This window comes from Polypterus senegalus, chromosome 6 (genome assembly GCF_016835505.1).
Source record: "Polypterus senegalus isolate Bchr_013 chromosome 6, ASM1683550v1, whole genome shotgun sequence".
Taxonomy (NCBI): domain Eukaryota; kingdom Metazoa; phylum Chordata; class Cladistia; order Polypteriformes; family Polypteridae; genus Polypterus; species Polypterus senegalus.
The window spans coordinates 1,582,095-1,601,780 of NC_053159.1; the positions used below are offsets into that span (position 1 = coordinate 1,582,095).

At 49.1% G+C, this 19,686-nt stretch overlaps 1 protein-coding gene across 2 annotated transcripts in view; it reads left to right on the forward strand.

Moving 5' to 3' along the window:
- Positions 1 to 19,686, forward strand: part of sema5ba (sema domain, seven thrombospondin repeats (type 1 and type 1-like), transmembrane domain (TM) and short cytoplasmic domain, (semaphorin) 5Ba) — a 147,977-nt gene that overhangs the window by 111,303 nt on the left and 16,988 nt on the right. For both annotated transcript variants that reach the window (XM_039755222.1, XM_039755220.1), the window contains exons 7-13: positions 85 to 298; positions 4,865 to 5,150; positions 11,974 to 12,109; positions 13,479 to 13,686; positions 13,783 to 13,990; positions 17,975 to 18,092; positions 19,385 to 19,566. In XM_039755222.1, the coding sequence (XP_039611156.1) occupies positions 85 to 298; positions 4,865 to 5,150; positions 11,974 to 12,109; positions 13,479 to 13,686; positions 13,783 to 13,990; positions 17,975 to 18,092; positions 19,385 to 19,566 (1,352 nt within the window). The remainder of the gene's footprint in view (positions 1 to 84; positions 299 to 4,864; positions 5,151 to 11,973; positions 12,110 to 13,478; positions 13,687 to 13,782; positions 13,991 to 17,974; positions 18,093 to 19,384; positions 19,567 to 19,686) is intronic.

Here is a 19,686-nt window from a genome sequence, read left to right on the forward strand (position 1 = left end):
TACTGCAGTTGAGGAGGCCTCATCACTGGTACTCCTCTTCTCTTTGCATTTGCTCCATAAACAATTTTTTTCCCTCTTACACAGGTTGGGAACCTAAGCAAGGTGATCGACAAGATCAACGGCGTGGCACGGTGTCCGTACGACCCGCGGCACAACTCCACGGCAGTGGTGACATCACGAGGGGAGCTGTATGCTGCAACCGTCATCGACTTCTCAGGAAGAGACCCTGTCATCTACCGCAGCCTAGGGAACATGCCTCCTCTGCGCACGGCCCAGTACAACTCCAAATGGTTGAACGGTAAGCAGACCACCAGGCATCCAAGGACGAGGGTACAGCCTATGAACAGATAATGCACCAAGCACTGGCAGGGGAGCTGAATGTTATTGGGGCGTAATTTAGTAAACAACCCTGAATGGGACACAAGCCCAGATTATGTGCCGGGCATACTGCACACATGTCCCAGGACCCCCGACATCAGAGGGGTTATCTTGGGGCCAGTAAGTTCTCAGAGTGCCTCATCCATGTTCAGTAAATTTCAGCATATCACTATTGTAATAAAAATGTGCCCAGCTGGGACACCTGGCACAATTCTAAGAGATTATCGGGGTCCTGACTATAGTCTGCTTTTAAAGAGTAGACGAGGAATTGGACTTAAAAGCAAATAAATTGAAGACATCCGAAAAAAAAAAACCATTAAAGCTTTTGCCAACTGCTTGAGGGGCCTTGTAGAAAATTGTACCCAGGGAGGTCCAGTACCCAAGGAGGTCGAGGTATGCCCAGGGCATGGCAGGGTACTCATACACTTAGGCCTGCACTCATTCATACCAGGGCCAGTTTAAAATCCCCAATTGGCCCAGGAGTACACAGATACAAGGAGAACACGCAAGGGCCATCTGGGCATTGACCACACTATGAGAGCTGTGATGCCACTGCCAGTCTTAATCCGGCACCCACGGAAGATTTCATTTTGTCACCCTTTTTTTGCTTTAGAAGTGTCACTAGCACCTAGTATTCACCTACACTGGCCTTTCAAACCCACTCACACTTGGGCATGTCTGATGCCCCTGTGCCAACTGGGCAGGCTGTCACATTATAAATTCAGAGCATGAAGTGCTCAGAGAGCACCTGGCAGAGAGTCTTATATAGGACCCTGTGTGGTTTTTTTTTGGAAGGTTGCATCACATCTTCTGCAGTCTTCATCTTCTGGCTGCTCCAGTTAGGAGTCACCCCAGCAGATTATCTTGTTCCATATCTTCCTGTCCTCGTCATCTTGCTTTGTCACACCCGTCACCTTCATGTCCCCTCTCACCACATCCATAAACCTTCTCTTAGGCCTTCTTCTTCTCCTCTTGCCTGACAGCTCTAACTTTAGCAATAATTTGGGACAGAGCCATTGGTTCCTTTCTAATTCCGTTTAAAGCAGTTCAGTGGCCTTTTGGGGTGTTTAGGCCTTGGACCTTTTTCAGAGTTGGGAGGCCTAACCGATGTACTGTAACTGTGGACCCACCCCAGCCATCGGTCCATTTGTCCGTTTCTAATAACATTTAATTCAAATCAGAGTTTGGGAGGCGCTTGGATGAGCGATGCTCCTCTTTGTTTCTGCCAGTCTCTCCCTCAGACTTGTTCTCATGTGCCATCTGCCCTGTCATCGTCCTGACTTTCTTACCCTGGTGACCCAGCAGGTTTGAATTCAGTGACCGTATTCTTCAAAGCCCAGTCTACTTCCCCCAAATTGCTGCTATCTTCTCAGCCTGAAGTGGAAAGGTGGTCCACCCCCGCCTATCTTTCTGTTTTCCAGCCTTAACCTCTTGAATGGAGGGAGTTCTTCTGGTGGTTTCCATGTTTTTCATCACTCCCTGTACTCCAGGGTTTGACACTAAAAGGCACTTGAACAGTAGACGGCACATTCTGAAGCCATCAGAGGCAGGTTGGTAGTGGGCAAGTGCATGAACCAATCCCTCCAGCTGGACTGGGACTTGAACCCCTGATAGGAAGTCTAGAATGAAACTTTTTTCCTTTGTTTTTTGTTCATTTGCCGTGTTTTGAGTTTCTCCCTTTGCTCATCCCTGCTTTCAGAATTTGATATTTTTCCCCTTTCCAGTCACTGGAGGTTACACTAGCAGCTGCCACCAGCACGCTGACCCACATAAAACGTTTAATGACTGGCAGGCGGGCAGAAGTTGTGTTGTCCATTAATTTCATTGCCTTTATTAAGGTGCCAGTACAGAAGTAAATCCGGGTAAATTGGCAAAGTCAGCAGCTGCCCGTGCCAATGCCCGTTCAATATGTGACTGAGATTGAGTGCCTGAGTAGAGGAGTGTAGCAGAGGGCGGCGTGGCAGAGTTTATATCTGGGAGGCTCGTCTCTAGGTCTCACCCTGGACTGTGCAGATTCTGGAGCCGGCAGACAGACCCCAGGGAAAAGGTGAGGGGCCGAGCAGGCGGGTCGGTCCGCTCGCCACAAAGCCGGCCATGGTCTCGAAGAGAGGCACGTGTGTCGACTGACTCGGGGCTGTCCCTGCGCGCTTGTTTATTTAAGCAGGACTTCGTTTCCTTTTCTTTATTTTTCCAGCCTTTGGTAAAGAAACACGCGGCCAGTTGGTTCATTAAGGCGCATTTCTGCCGGAGCCATGAATGCCTGTTTTGTCACCAGGGCTTTAAAAAAACACACAGGTTTGATATCGGGATGAAATGAAGTGGCTCAGTGTGGCCTCGTGCACGCCGCTGCTCAAATCCTGAATCGGGAGAAATGAATGAATCAGTGGGTGGATGGTTGTGATGGCAGCTCTGGTGGCACAGCGGTGCAATTGACTCATTTCTTTGGGCTGCATTGTCATTTGTATCCACGCCTGTTTAAAAAGAGGGCAATTAAGGGAGCTGACTGAAAGAGCACTAATGTGAGCGAAGAAAGCCAGGAGGGGGGACCCCTGTGACGCTGAAAACACGACCTGGGTGGCTCCGCTGGCTAGGCGCTGAGTGCCGCCCTCTACTGGCCTGGAGGTGTTCTGGGCTCCTGTCAGCCTCCCTCACTGTCATTGCCTCCAAGTGGAGGATCGGACCGATGACCCTGCAGGTGTCCGTCACGGGCCTGTGCTCCTGAAAGCCATTTATGCTGCCCCCTACTGACCGGGAAATCCTGTGTCCTCCTGCCAGCCTCCCTCACTCTGGCTGTCTTCAAGTGCAAGGCACTGTCATCGATGACTTGCCTTATGGTGGTCTCTCCTCTCTTCCTCTGCTGACCCTACAGGGAGATTTGTTCGACCGTTTTCCAGGGCTGGTTATACTGTACTGCCTCTGTTGGCCTGAGGATCTCCTGTCCTCACCCTTATGTTCTTCACGTGAAGGGTTAGCTGCTTCAACCAATGCCATGGATGACTTGACTTATTGTTGTCCAGACTCTCTTATTCTGTAGATAGGGACATTTGGGTCAGTCATGCTGCCCCCTAGTGGCCTGGAGATTTTCTCTTTTCTCCTGCCAGCCACCCATATTCTTATTCCCACCAAGTGGAGGGTCAGGCCCCTGGGGTACTCATGTGTCCTTTCTTACTCAGATAATCCTGCAGGTGTCACTTATGGAACTGTACCCTTGAGGGCCCTCTGTTGGTCTGGAGGTCTTCCCTGACTATTGTTCTCATGTATGCTGTACCCTGAAGGATCGCCCCATAATCATCCTGCTTCTCTTTGATTCCAGTCTGCTGCCCCCTAGTAGTTCTTGTGCTGTAGTCTCTTCTTTTTCCTGGTGAACTGTCTGCTGCCATATAGCCACTGGCAGCTGGCACTAAACTGGCACTAAATCAGTGCTGTGCAGGTTAAAAAGCAGGAGATCAAAAAATGAGAGCCTGCAATACAAAGCAAGGAAGCCCTAATATTTGGTACAAGACTGGCTTTAGCTAGCGCTACTTGGGACCTTCACTTTGTGATCGTTGATTACTTTGTTAATCCTGGCACAAGGTGAAGTCGCAATGGGCGCCCTTTACCTGTAATGGAAATGATAAAAGTGAAACCTGTCCAGATGCCAGCATTTTGTCAATGTCTGTTTGGGTCTGTTAAAGGCCCCTTCAACCTCCCTGATTATATACGTGAGCGGACACGATGAAGAGGCATTAGGCCAATCACAGGGGTCGATGACAAATCAAGGACATAGACGGTCTGCTGTCACTTAAACAGGTGACCCCCAGCCACAAGCTGTTAAGATTGTGTTTTTGTAACGTTTGTCATTTCCCCGTCCCTTGTCCCCTTGTCTGTTTAAGTTGATGGTAAAGCTTGTACTTTTCCCCTTCTTCTGGTCCCCCTCGTTCTCTCCATTTGTGTAATCTGAAGAGCCCACCTGTACGTATACAGCAGTCCATCTGATTGCCTCCCGTTGTTGCTGAGCCATCAGCCATTTCTCACTCTTGATGTTCAGCTCCTCTTCCTCCCTCTTATGCTGTTACCCTTGGCCTTTCACCTTTTATTTTCTGGGCTTCAGATTTCTATGTTTTGTCTTCTTACTTTGTAGATTTTTTTGGTTGTTTTCCTTAATGGTGATGTTGTTGTTAAATCCTGTTGTTATTTCTGTATATTTTTGTTTTGGGTTTTCAATGACGCTGTCATCATTTATGCTAATTCTGTTCCTTGTCCTTTGTATATTGAGCCTCCCCAAGACCTGTTCTCAGCGTTCAGGCCATAGGCCCTTTTTGAGTGTGTAGGCCCAGGCCCTTGTTGTAGAGTTTAGGCCTTGGGCTTTTTCTGCAGTTGGTAGGTCTTAATCCAGGCACAGACATCTTCCACAACTGAGACGATGATAGACATTTTATGTATTGACACAAGTATTTAATGAGACGTGACCCTGAACTGACCAACAACTTGTTCCATTTCTCTTCAGAGCCCAACTTTATCTCTGCATATGACATCGGCCTCTTCACTTACTTCTTCCTACGAGAAAACGCAGTCGAACACGACTGCGGCAAGACCGTCTACTCCCGTGTGGCCCGGGTCTGCAAAAATGACATCGGTGGAAGGTTCCTGCTGGAGGACACATGGACGACGTTCATGAAGGCCCGGCTGAATTGTTCTCGCTCTGGTGAAATCCCATTCTACTACAACGAGCTGCAGAGCACCTTCCACCTTCCTGAGCAGGACCTCATCTATGGCATCTTCACCACCAACGTGTGAGCCCCTCTAATACGGTTTCTGTGTACCAGTGCCAGTCTTGTAGTCTTTTATTTCAAAAGTGAGCTTTGTGTTTTTCAGGACTATCTGTGCCAAATTTAAAAGCATGACAAGGGCATTTGTTGCATCTCCTTGTATTTTACACCTGGGATTTCATTGAAATTTGGCAGAGATAATCCTCCATAATGACCAACCAGATGTCAGATCTAATCGAACCAACCACGTTGTTTCAAGTTCCTTAATGGTATCTTTGGGTTTCTAACATTGAATTCTCAAAACCAAGGTGGCACATGGACAGAGTCGACCCTGGCAGCTCTGGATACCACGGGATGCCAGTCTATTGCAGGGCATACCCACACCCACACACACACACACTGGGGAGAAAAGGGGGTGAGGGGGACCCAACAGATACACAGAGAACATGCAGACTCTGTGTAATTGACAGATGGGCATGGAACTTGAACCCAGGATGCTGGGTGGACCTTTGCAGACACGGGAAAAACAAGAAGAACTCCAAATAGACCTGCCTAGGCAAAGAGTTTGAAGCCATCCAGCACGCTACATCCAGGAGGCAGCATCCAACTACTGCTCCACTGTGCCACTCCACTGTGCCGCTCCACTGTGCCACTCCTTTCTTAAGGACTCCAAAGCATCAAACTTTACGGCCTGCGGTTTGGATAGTGGAGGGCTGGAGGCATTTATGTGTTGTGGCTCCTGTTTGCCAGATGGGGGTGCTGTGGCGTAACTGGAGCTGAGCTGAAGCCTATAAGTGGTTTGTTTGGACCCCGACTCTGTGTGTCTGTCTGTGTGACAGTACAGCGCCCTCTTCAGTGCTTTAGTGGCAGTCCCATTCATTATTTATGAGCGTTACTGTCTGTGCACAGTGACTGCCATTATATATTTTGCTGGTTGGGCATTTCCTTGGCATACCAACCATTGCCAATGACAGACATGAATGATCATTTATGAATTCATTTTAGTTTTAACCTTCCCAGATGCTTACATTTTGTCAGCTTAAACAACAAAAACAGCGTCGGTTTGGTCTGTAGAAGACCCTTTCAACCTTCCTGATAATTCAGGTGAGTGGGCACCATGAGGTGTATCTCAGTACGCTTGAGACATTTTGAGAATTGCACGGGTGTGTGACACAGCAATGCGCTGGGCAGACTGGCATCACTTAAACGTGTAGTTGTAGAGTTGACCCCCAGTCGGGGGCTGTTTGTACTTACCTCCCCTTCCCTTGTCTGTTTTCTGTGTACGTTGATTGTAATGTCGGTCATTTTGCGTTCCTTCTACTCCCATTCATCTCTCAACAGACAGCAATACAATGCAATGCCATTTATTTGTTGTATCGCCCAAAATCACACAAGACGTGCCACAATGGGCTTTAACAGGCCCTGACTTTTGACAGACCCCCCCAGCCTTGACTCTCTAAGAAGACAAGAAAACCCTTGTAGGGAAAGAAAATGGAAGAAACCTCAGGACAGGCAGTTCGTAGAGAGACCCCTGTCCAGGTAGGCTGGGCGTGCAGTGGGGGTCAACACAACACACAAGTCATCCTCAATACATATACAAATATTACAAATACGGAGCTGAATTTAACAGTAGATGATAGGATTTGGATTTCCACGTGACCGCCTCACTTCTTGGCCGAGCCATTAGGTGTCCCTCGCTCCTCCTCCTCCTCCTCCTCCATCTTCATGTTCTTTACAGCATTCGGATTGTTACCTCGGCTCTCAACCTTATGCTTTCTGATGTGGTTTTTATCAGGGGTCCCATCCCTTTGTCTCCTTATTTTGGGTATTTTTGTCATGTTTTTGTTAATTTTTGTTTTTGTTCTTTGTCATTTCTCTCTAATGTGTTTAGTCTTTCCGCTGTGCTATTGTCATTTATGTTAATTCTGCCCTTTTGTATATTGCGTCTCAGATGGCAGATCTTCTTCTTAGGCCCTTTAAGAGTTTTTAGGCCCTAAACTGTTTTTAGTATTTAGACCCTAGGCTTTATTTTTTTTTTTTGGTGTTTTTAGGCCTGAGGCCCTTTTGTTATTTCTGAGGCCCTTGGCCGTTTCTAGAAGCTGTAGACCCGTGGCCCCCGCACCATTGCTGATCCCTGTGCTCTCTGCCTTTGAGTCGCTCATCTCCCTTTTGCTAGTTTTTGGGTTTATTTGGTCTTTGAAGTGTCGCCCTTGTTGTTCGATTGTGAATTCCTAGTGTATTGGATTTGGTTTTGTTGGCACTGGATTGTCGTTCTTTTGTACTTTGCATTAATCCTTGAAGTATTTCTTTTTGTCATTTTGTAGTTGTGTTTTGTTTTTGGAGTATTTTCTTATTTTGTTTGGTCCACAGGTGTGTTTTGTGTTTTCTCCTCACTATATTTTGGCCATTTCTCCCATTCCCTTGTCTGTTTCTTGTATACACTGACTGTTATTTTAGTAGTTGTGCCCCCCTCCTGTTCCCCTTCCAAAGGCCAGGCTGGTAAGAGAGGCGGGTATCCTCACACCCCCCCCTTAGTTTTCTGGCCCCACTCCACATGGCACCTTCCTGGCCCAGTTCTGCTGCTCCAACCAGAATGATTTCCAGGATTTCTGCGTTTTTTCAGGTTTGAGGTGCGCTGCATTTAGCAGGAAGCTGTCCTTGGCGAGGAGGCCAGCAGCTGGGTCTCCATTCCTGCTATGCCGCTGATATGGAGTTTAGAAAATGGACTGTTGGGGTTCACGTTAGTTGAGAAAAAAAACATCTCCAAATACAGGGGTCCAAATAAGCAGATGTGGGGGCTGCTTTCCTCAATGCACTCACAGATATGGACGTCCTCACATGTGTCACATGGCCGACTTGGGGTGCCCCGGTGACCCTTCCTGAACATCGGGAATGACATAATTAAGCTTCAGTAAATTCTTCCGGGCTATTGTCCACCTTCAGGGTCTCAATGGCTGCCACGGGATGCTGTTTAGGCCCCCGCTGCTCTCTTAGTGGGGGGAAATGAGCCTGGAAAAGCCTCGGGGCACAATAGATGGGAATTTCACCGGCCAGTCGGAGCCCCTCGCTATTATTGAGCGATTCGCCGCGCCTCTTCAGACCAGCCTGCTGGTTTTTTTTTTTCTCTCTCTGACAATTCCAAGTTTTTTTCCTCACATATTTTCGGGCCTTCATCTCTTTTCCCATGAGCTGCCCTCGCTTTCGTTTTCTCCATTAAATTGGCACTAATTAAGTGGATTAGTGACTTTCTCCTGTAATCTTGAAGGACTCATTAAATCCTCCGGCCTGCCTTTTATTTCTGGGCTCTTGTGGCCTCGTCCTCCTTGAAGTCTGTGGCCGTCTTTTAGGTCAATCTGATCTTTGTCACCTGTGACGACATATGTGACGATGGTCAGGCCTTGTGACGTCACCGGGTCCAAGAGCTCTGGCCACTGTGTTCACTTTTAGGGCTTTGACTTCATGCAGGCTGAAGTTCTAGAAGTCCTCAGTTTGTATTCAGCGAGCGGGCACAGGTGACACTCGGGTGTCCCTGTCATGTACCTCTCCACTTCTGGCCTTGGAGAGTCGCCATCGACCATCTTGGTGATCGTTGCTGTTCCCCTTGTAGAATCGCTGCTGGCGTCATGGCGGAGCAACGTCGATTGATTAAAAGGCTTGTGCCAGCCCATGGAGAGACACTGCAAACCATACGTGCCCTCTTCCCTTTAAATACGGTGGCGAGTCGTGACCCTGCCTGAGCCAGGAGCAGCATCCCGTGACCCATAATTTGTGCCATAGATGAGCGGATTGTGCAGTTCCCATTGAACGCTGGCCTGTCTGACTTGTTTTGGGGTCTCCTCCAAGGTGACAGAGCAGACGAGCCAGCCCATCCACTGCACTGTGACCTGTTGCCATGTCTCGTCCAGGCCCTTCTCCAAAGTGTCATCCTGCCCTCTGGTCCCTGGCCCTTTCTGTAAAGAAGTGCCTCCATCTTGAGTGCACATCTTCTGATTCTTTACACAGCTGAAAGTGTCTGTTTGACCACTGGGGGGGTGGGTACCTACTCTGGCAGCATTGGCATGACAAGATGGTGGCACCAGCCCATGGTGGGATACTTACCCCCTATTGGTGGTCAATTCCAGTTCCTATCTTGGAGCTCTTGGGGACAAGTTTTGAAACTTACCCTGGAAGGAATGCCAGGCCATGACATGGCAGAATCACACATGCCCAGTTGCCAATGAACCCATCTTTGGGGAGGTGGGAGAAAACCTGGAGGTAAACCCACAGAGATACAGGGAGGACCTTCAAACTCCACGTGAGCAATAACCGGGTGGGTGCCTCTGGATCCGTGAAGCCGCTCTAAGGAATAAGACAATCCACATTGTGTGTCCCCTGTATGCCAGGCGGTGTCAGAGTGCCAGGCAGCCCTACTAGCAGCACACGCTGGACACATCAGGTCCATCTAGGGATGGCCATCCAGTTCTCACAGCAGGGCTTCTCTCTGTAGTCCAGGTCTGAATTCAGCTTTGAGCACCAGGGATGTGGGTGGCACAGAGGTTAGCGCTGCTGCTTAGTGTTCTGGGCTCAACTCTTCAGACAGGGCACTTGAAATAATCCAAAATGTCCTCCATCTAAAGTTAAGCTGGCCGCAGCTCTGTGGCACATGGGTTCAAATCTGTGTGTTGTTTCCAGGTGTCCTAAATGCGTCTGTTTAATTAGTATGTGTGAGTGCCCTGTGGTGAACTGGCATCCTGTTCAGGGTCAGGTCTTGTCTTGCATATCCCAGGTATGCCAGGTGGGGTCAGGGTGCCAGGCAGTCTCACTGGCAGCACTTGCCGGACACATAAGATCCATGTAGGAATGGCTTCTTCTCGTAGCCAAGTGTGTGGCTGGGCACAATGGCTAACGCTGCTGCCTCACAGTGCCAGGGATCGGAGTTCAAATCTCAAGACAGAGACCTTCACATATTCCAAAATGTCCTTCTTGCAATGGTAAGCTGGCAGCGGCTCTGTGGCACAGGGTTTCCTGTTGCTTCCTGACATAGGTTCAAATCTCTGTGGCGCTTGCATGTTCTCCTGCTTTGTTCTAAATTTGCCTGTCTAGTTGGCCCAGTGATGAACAGGCATCCTGTGCAGGGTTGGGTCCGTCCCTGTGCTTGGCACTGCTTATTGTGCTCTGAAGAGTGAGCTGAGCGGATGGATGGGCAGGAGAGAGCTGGCAAATGAGCAGACGAGTGAAGTCTCGAGTGTGTGTCTCACCTTGTGCCGAGTCCTCTGCGGAGACCCAAATTTCTTTTTCCGCGCACCATTACCTTTGTCTTCAATGAAGAGGAGCCCATTTAATGGCGTAAAATTAAAAAGCGGACGGCTTATTTGTCACAGAAATAAACTGTAATTTAAATTTCTTCTTGGTAAATGGAGCGAGGAGCGCCTCTGTGCAGAAGGCCTCATTGAGTTAAGCACCGCCGACGGCTCATCTCCTGATCTCTCAACTTCAGAGGACCGCAGAGACCACTGGTCACCTCCAATGACTTTGACCGACTGCGGAAGAGGCACTCACCTGTTGGGCTTTGAACCCCCTGGGGCTGGCAATTCGAAAAGAAGACCACTACAACAACAATGACTTCTTGCCTCAAAGCGGTGGGCCGGCATGGTGGCATAGTAGTTAGTGCTGCCACCTCACAGATCCAGCGCGATCCAAGTGTCCTCTGTGAGGGGTCCGTACCTTCTTCCTTCTACTCGCCTTTTAGTCTCGTATCCCAAAGGTCCTGCAGGTTGGCTGAGTGGGCAGTTCTAGAGTGGCCTTGTGTGGGCACACGAGAGTGTGTAAGTGTGCCAGGTGGCAGGCAGGTCTTTCTTATGGCTTTATATTGAGTTGTTCATCTCTGTCTATTGAATGGCACCATGTACTGCAATTGATAGGAAAGGTGCGGCGTGATAGAGATGAAAGGCACTATATGGTGCCAGTATTGTAAAGTGCCTCTCGCTTCTCGTCATGTTTTCCTGTATCTCTGTGGATTACTGAAATCGGAAAGGCACCCTGCCTATTATATAGTGCCTTTCACACCTCTCAGTCTACCTGTTGTGTAGTGCCTTGCACTGCAATGTCTGTCTATTAACATATGTGAAAGGCACTATATAATAGATATGAAAGGTGCTGTGTAGTAGCTTTGAAATGGTCTGTTTACGTGTATGACTTTATATAGTGACTTTTCTATCTGTCTACATATCATATAGTACCTTTCACTTCAATTTATATATTATACAGCACCACTATCTGTCTGTTACAAAAATGTAAAGGGTACGTAAGAGAGATATGAAAGGCACTATATACTTCATCCATCCATCCATCCATCCATTATGCAACCCACTATATCCTAACTACAGGGTCACGGGGGCCTGCTGGAGCCAATCCCAGCCAACAGAGGGCGCAAGGCAGGAAACAAACCCTGGGCAGGGCGCCAGCCTACCGCAGCACTATATACTTATTGTATAGTATTTTTCACTTCTATGTATGCATTTATTATACAGCATCGTTACAACTGCCATTCCTATATAGTGCCTTTCATATATGTGTATCTCCTACTGTATATCGCACCTTTTCTATTTAACTATTTGTTCCATTTATATTGCACCATATCTGTCTAATAGATAATCAATACATTTGAAACTGTCTGTCTATAGACGTCTATTATAAAGTGCCTTTCATGTTTACCTGTCTGTTGTACTGTGCCATTAACCTCTACGCCTCTGTCCCTTTATCTGTCTTTAATTCTTTATGGAGCCCCTTTCGTCTCCGTCTCTCTCTCTCTCTGTTATTATAGTGTATCGCATATGTCATATCTGTTTCTTCATTTTTAAATCCACAGGAACAGTATCGCTGCCTCCGCTGTTTGTGCTTTCAACTTGAGTGCCATCACTCAGGCCTTCAACGGGCCATTCCGGTATCAGGAGAACCCGCGGTCCACCTGGCTGGCTACTCCTAACCCCATCCCCAATTTCCAGGTGAGCTCCTCTATGTCCTCGTCCAGTGACACTGCCTCATAAAATGACACAAATTTGTGATGAGACACGTGATGGCCATCGGTACTGAAGAGCCGATGTTGGACCGTAATAAAACACCTGCCTCTGTCTCTTCACCTGCCATTTATCATTTTATAGAAAAAATGGCTCTGTACCTGCAGCGCCCCCCAAAGGTTCTGTATGTGTGCTAAACACAAAAAAGTGAGGTGTGCCCCCAAAATGGCTAGCAAGCTCATCTGTAAACCACAAGGTCACAGGCTCAAGTGAGGCACTCTGATTGGATGGGATGTGAAAAGTTACATTCATACACCGGATACTTCTTGAGATTTGGAAGTCACTTTGGAAATCTAAATAAAACTGTTAGTTTATAGCAGTGGTTACAATAAATCACACACGGAGAGGACCAATGATTTGAATTTGTGTGTCTGTCTCTCTCTCACTCTACTCCTAGAGATCTGGAAGTCACTTTGGGGAGCTAAACAAAACTCTTCGATGTAATTTGATGTCAGTCCCTAATGCACACACAATGAGGCCTGGTTGATGATATTCGAATTGTGGATAGCGTTTTTTACTTCATAACTTGAGTTTTGGAAGTCACTTTGGATATCTAAATCCATCTGAGAGAGACTTTACTCCACTACTTGAGGTTTGGAATTCACCTTGGGCACCTAAAAAAAACAAACAACAACCCTATTACTTTATGCTGGTGACAGTGGTACTCATGATGAGGCCTCACATGGTGAATAGCATTTACTTCATGCCGTATGATTTGGAAGTCACTTTGGATGCCTAGTCCAATTGTTATATTTCATTTGATGCACATGCACAGGGAGGCCTGGTGAGATGTGTTAACATCAAGGTGTCCACTCCTTTGAGATTTGGAAGTCGCTTTGGATAACAGCATTAAAGTCCGTCATTTGATGGCAGTTGCAATGGCACCCAAGGTGAGGCCTGGTGGGTTATACACACGTAGTAGGTAGTGTCTTCTATATGGTTTGAGATGTAGAAGTCCCTTTGGACGCCTGACTTGTACTCCGTCATTTAATGGTGGTCACTAATGCATACGTACAGTGAGGCCTGGTGAGATGTGTTCACATCAAGGTGAGGTATTTCTTGACTCCTTGATATATGGAAGTTGCTTTGTACAAAAGTCAAAGTGTCTTATGTCATTCGATGACAGTCCCTAATGCGCATACGGTGAGCCCTGGTGAGGTGCCTTCACATCATATAAAGATGGTGGCACCTGGCGAGCTGCTGTACATGTATAGTGTTTACCCCACCGCTCGAGCCTTTGCTCTTTGCTGTCCTTCTATTGGCTCATCCACATCTGACGTTTTCTGTCTTTTTACAGTGTGGCACAGTGAACGACAGCACCCCAAACGAGAACCTCACGGAGCGCAGCCTGCAGGATGCCCAGCGCTTGTTCCTCATGAATGATGTGGTTCAGCCCATCTCCATTGACCCACTCGTCATGCAGGACAACATCCGCTTCTCCAAGCTGGTGGTTGACATCGTCCAGGGCCGGGACACGCTGTATTACGTCATGTATATTGGAACAGGTGACCGGCCGGCTGTCCGTCCGTCCGTCATGATCGGTGTGCCACCCGTCGCCGTGTTGTGCTGCTCACCAGCTCTCTGTGTGTTTCCTCCCTTAGAGTACGGAAGCATCCTGAAGATGCTGTCTACGGCCAACAAGAACCTGCGAGGCTGCTACTTGGAGGAAATGCAGCTGTCTCCACCGGGACAGCGGGAGGCCATCCTCAGCATGCAGATCCTTCACAGCGATCGCTCCCTGTTCGTGGGATTAAACGGAAGAGTCCTGAAGATCCCGCTGGAACGGTGTTCCAATTACAAGACCGAACGGTAAGAAGGCATGAAATTCACAATGCGGCCGGCCACTCTTGAATTGGACGAGATTTCTCTACCGTACCCTCAGCTCTAACCTCTGTTTGGTGTTGGGTCATTCGTAGCCGTCTGACTAAGCCCTCGACTGACACACCACACGCTCTCAATCATATCCACACATTTTAGCACAGACGAACTTTGGGCCGAGATTTTCTCAATTCTGCGAACTGTGAGGCAAGTAGGCGTCTACTGTATGATCTTCTTATCTTGACCTGCTCTTCAAAGAAGAGATCCTGAGGGGAACGTTGGCCAAAGTCCTGGTAGCATCTTCTGCTTTTACTTGAAACAGATTAGCAGGAGTAACACGGTCTGCTGCTCGTAAGGTACGGGCGAACCAGTCAAACGCTCACTGCCACCTTATGCTGCCTTCATGTGCCCGGCGGAAAACGGGAGTCTCAGAGAGAACACCCCGCAGCCTTGGAGCTATGAGGTGGGCAATTTGGATAAAACGGAGCTCCCTTCGTACCCTGAGCTTTAGATCAACTAACTGAGCAGAGTCCAGCTGCAGATCTCCACCGCTCTTCTCTGACTAGCTGGGGTGGAGTCAGACGGGGTGAGAGAAGAGCTGTGGAGGTCTGCAGCTGGACTCTACTGGCCTGTTGGCCACAACTCTGAGAATCTTGGTAGCTTTCTTTACCCCGAATTGTCCGACTCACAGTGTCAAGTTTCGATGGGATTTACGTGGAATTTCTGACTCAGAAGCTGACATTGGTGGTGAACTGGGGAGCTTTGCCATACCAAAGCGAGGGGAGGAGCCGTATTTACTGTCTGTCCAATAGCACGCGAGCACAGCTTAACACTTGAACGTGGTGCAGCGAGTGGGTGGGGTTTGATATTTGGTTCCGCCCATCCTATTCCAGTTAGTGAGAGCAGAGCTGGGAAGGTCAGCAGCTGGACTCTGTTGGCTAGTTGGTCTAAACTCGATGAATCTCTGAAATGACCGACTTGCAGTTCCTAAGGTGCTCACATGGAATTTCCGATATAAAAACTCCGATTTACTGTACCATCACTAGAATATCACGTGGACAGAGTTTTCGACACTTGAACGTTGTGCTCCGAGTGGAGGATTACTGACTGCGAGAGGGGGTTGACGTCTGACTCCGCCCACATCGGCCCCAGCCAAGTTTACTGTCCGACCAAAAACTGGGCCTAATCCGACTACTGAAGACTACTGAATACGGGAGGGGTTTGACAGCGGTCCCTGTCCACGTGGGTGGTCCCCACCCCATCCTGCATCCCACAGCCAGTGAAAGAAGAGCGCTGGAGGTCTCCAGCTGGACTCTGCTGGCCAGTTGACCACCACTCTTGAGTGTGGCACCGAGATCCTAGGAAGTTACCACGGAATTTCTGACTTGGAAACTCTGATTTATCGCCTGTCACATCTTAACACTTGAATGTCACGCCCCGCCCGTCCTGCGTGCCACAGCTATTGAGAGGTCTGCCACTGGACTCTACTGGCTAGTTGACCATCACATGTGCTCTGGGGGTCCCATCCAGTACCCTGCCCCCAGCGCCGCTAACATGGACTCCCACTCCCTGTTGTTTCAGAAATTTTGCCTTTACAGAAACTCCAGATATGATTGTGACAGGACAAAGAGCCCAGAGCTTCTGCAAGGGGATCCAGAAATGGATGAGGAGTCTCGCTCAGTCGTGCTGTCCGGAGTCAGTCGAGTGCACCGGAAGGTCGAGGCCGAGTGCCCACCGCCCCCCAACTCGGGGACATAATTGGAGCCTTGATGTGCCGGGCTGTGAGGCGCTGTAACGAGCTGTCGCTGTCCAGGTGCTGATTGATGCCGCCTTGTGCCTGGCGCTCCCCTGACAAATGGAGAAGTCTCCATTTCATCAGTCGTGACAGCCAGCCAAGGACTGACACTTCATCGCTCTTTAAGAAAGATCTGGAGGGACAGACGTGACAGACGCCGGTCGGGCTGGAGTGTCGAGGCTACACGGCGTGCCGCTGCGCGTGCCTCACTCGTGTGCCCGTCTGCCCGCTGGCTCTCACTCTACCTGCCTGTCTTCTATTTAATTCACGGTAGCACTTTCTGTCATCGAGATGTGCCATGCAGCGGTGTAGACAAGTGGCACGTACACAGGAGGTGCCCTCCATGAATATTTTAGGGAGTTTTAAAAGAGCGTCTCTTGTCATACGGCTGCCCTAACAAGCCTGAACATGACTGTTAATTTGGTCAATCCACACCCGACGGATACAAAAAAAGAAAAAGCCACTGTGTGCGATGGGATCGCCTACATGTAGCACCCGGAAAACATCTACATGTCCTTTAATTTTCAACCCACATTCTGTAAGTGTAAATAACCCTAGGTGGTATGCCAGTGCAACAGTGGGCACACTCACACATTCACCCATATAGGGTCTCTTTAAAGACGTCCACAAAAACTGACCAGGCCCGGACTCGCAGCAGGACTAACCACTGCGTCACCATGCCACCCACCCTGAAAACCAGTACCACAAAATACACCTGAGGAGGGCAGACGAGGAAGGATCTGTGCCAGGAGGGGCCTGTCAGTAGCAGATGATGTTCCACACCTGCTGGAAGTGGGCGGGGGGGGTCACTTACAGGTCCAGGGGTGATCTAAATGACTGATGTGGTGCCCCCCTAAAGATACCAGACCCCTTTGAAGTGCTCACAAATACAACTCGACTGTATGAAGCCGAATGTGAGTTTGTGTGTCTGTCCGGCGTGTTGGCGCACACCCGTCTCCAGTAAATTTTGGACAAATTCTCCATTTACACTGCCGAAGCCCGTAGGTGTTTAATTCTGAAATTTAGCAGCACCAGGTGACCCTTCTAGCGATTTTATATAGTGCCTTTCCACGGTCGACCAAAGAGCTTTACAGGTGCTGTATGATGCCCACCATTGCGCATTTGACTGTCACTGGGGGAGTTAGTGCTGGTCATTGGACGTTCTGTTTTGTGATTTTTATATAGCGTCTTTTGTGATTTCGAGGTACAGCAACGGACTCCCCGAGGGTCACACCAGGAGCCAGCTGAGCAAATCGACTTGCATAGCAAACCTCACTTCAAGGTGCTCCGTACCCATTGCTTTGTTAAATGTGAGTGCTGCCAGGTGAAGGGGGTCCTGCAGGGTCCTAAGGCCTCGACAGTCCAGGACCTAAGCCACTAGGCCACCCAGCTCATCATTTTCTCATTATGGGGGGGTGCCTTCCCTGCCTATGCCACTCTTGCTGTTGATGCCAGGTTGAGCATATTTTTATGTCAGCTGACTCAGGAAGGGGCAGTGGTCTCGGTGGTCTGCTTTGTTAAAGTTCTTTGTGATTTCGTTTTCCACTGTTAGCAACTTCTTTTGGGCCTCTCTGGGTATTTCAGCTGATAAGGGTGAGCACTGAGAATTTAGGGCGCTATAAATTCATGAAATGGCGGTCAGTCGTGTCCGCAGCGTGGCAGGGAGGCCCATCGGTGTGGCGTGAAGCCGAACAGCTGGGTGTCCAGACCAGCCTATTATGGACTTTTTGTCAGTCGTGTAAACTGTGACCCATCTTTGATGAAGGTGGCACATAAGCGGAGCAGGCCTGCCTCGCACCCACGCCGGACACGATTCAAGCTGTTGGTTTTCTTTGTGATTTGCATGTGAGTGTGGAAGAACTTCGATGTCAGACAATCGAGAAGAGGCCGTTTGGTTGGTCCTCCTTGTTGGGTTCAACTTCACGACTCGGCGGTTTGTTTCCGATTCTCTCCGCCCTTGATGTGTGGAGGCACCGCCTGACTGCCGTTATAAGTGCACTGCCCCTTAGTCTCCACTAGGTGTCCTCAACTGCGCAATTTGCTATTAATTGCATTCCGTTTTATTGAGATTTGTTGTCAGGTGAACTCGTTCTTCTTGGGGACAAACATTCTTCACTTTTCTATAATTGAAATGCTGCTGACTGGGATGCCATGCCAATTTTTTTTTTGTCTCTTCCTAGTATCTGCCTGGGAGCAAGAGATCCATACTGTGGCTGGGACAGCAAACAGAAGCGGTGCACCACCATCGAGGACAGCTCCAATATGAGCCAGTGGAGCCAGAACATCACCGAGTGCCCGGTACGTACCCCAACACCAGCCTGTCCTTTAGTCCTCGTCCGTGTGGCGCTCTTTGCCATGTACTGACCTTTACTTAGACGTCTGTTGTGCTGACTACCCGATTTTCTGTGGGGGTTTGTGGTCACACCATCCAAGAAGACACCCTGATGACCTATGGATGGATGGACACTTCTGGATGACGGAGCTAAAGTGCGTAGTCCAACCCCAATCCCACCCCAGTCACATTTTGTGTCAGCAAGTAGGGCTCAGGGGGCTGAAATATGTGAGCAAACGGGAATTCAGAAGCCCCATCACATAAGGCCAGCTGTGAAGAGCACCCGTCTGGAGGTCAGCGACACAGAGTAGTGTGTCAGGTTCACCACTCAACAAGAGGGGCACTCGGAGGAGGATCCGTGTACATTCCTAGGCTTCAACATGGCCACTCCACAGTCATGTGCCCTCTGTTTACTGGTGCCATTGGTGCCACGGTGTTTATGTGGCGGGGCAATGCCATTATAGTCATGCTAGTGTGTCACTAGTGTCATCTGCTGCAGTGTTTATATTGAAATGCAGTGTCATTACAGTAACGCTAGTGGCTCTCTAGCGCCATCTGCTTTTTTCACTTTTTAACTGCAATGTCATTACAGTAATGCTGTTTGACACACTTGTGCCATCTGCTGGGTTTGTCTGCTAACTGCAGTTCTATTACAGTAACGCTAGTGTCTCACGAGCGCCATCTGCTGTATTCCTCTGGTAACTTCAATGTTGTTGGCACACTGGCACCATTTGCTGGGCTCATCTTGTAAGTGCAGAGTTGTGCCTCAGGTGACAGGGGCGGTTCAGTAGGTCTCACTAGAGAGGCTCATTAGTGACAAAGACCCCCACCGTCATCCCCCCACTGTTTGATTGCACTGAGATGAAGACCCCTACAATGTTCAAAGTACATTTTATGTAGCGAGCCGCCATACGTCACTTAGTCATGACAATGATGGTGAGGGGTTAGGGCAGCTGGCTTACAGCTATGGGTTCAGAGCTCACAACTGTGGCATGTGTGCCCTTTGCCCACTTTTTGCAGGTCAGGTGAGTGACAGTAATTGACTTCCCACCCGGGGTTGGCTCCTGCAGTTGGGACAGGCCCCTCTGGTCTTCTATACTCAGAAAACAAATGAGGACAAGGAGGATGATGATGATGATGTGCCTTTATGCCTTGTCAGCAGCAGCCCCCCTCCCTTGATGCCATGCTGTCACTCTCATGCCCGTGTGTCATTCTGGGGCTGTTCTCACTCTACAGCTGTGTGCCTTTGTTTTCGCAGGCCAAGAACCTGACCACCGATGGATCCTTTGGGCCGTGGTCATCATGGCAGCCTTGTGAGCACGGGGACGGAGACAGCAGCGGGGCCTGCCTGTGTCGGTCGAGGGCCTGTGACAGCCCAGTGCCACGCTGTGGGGGCCGAGCCTGTGAAGGAGCCACCATCGAAGTGGCAAACTGCTCAAGGTACATACAGCCGTCACTTTGCTGGATGAGTGGCCTTGGTGTGGACTGGGAACCATGGGTGTTCCTGGTGTGTGTCTGTGGCATCTGAGGAAAGCACAAGTAAAGTAAAACAGGAGGAAT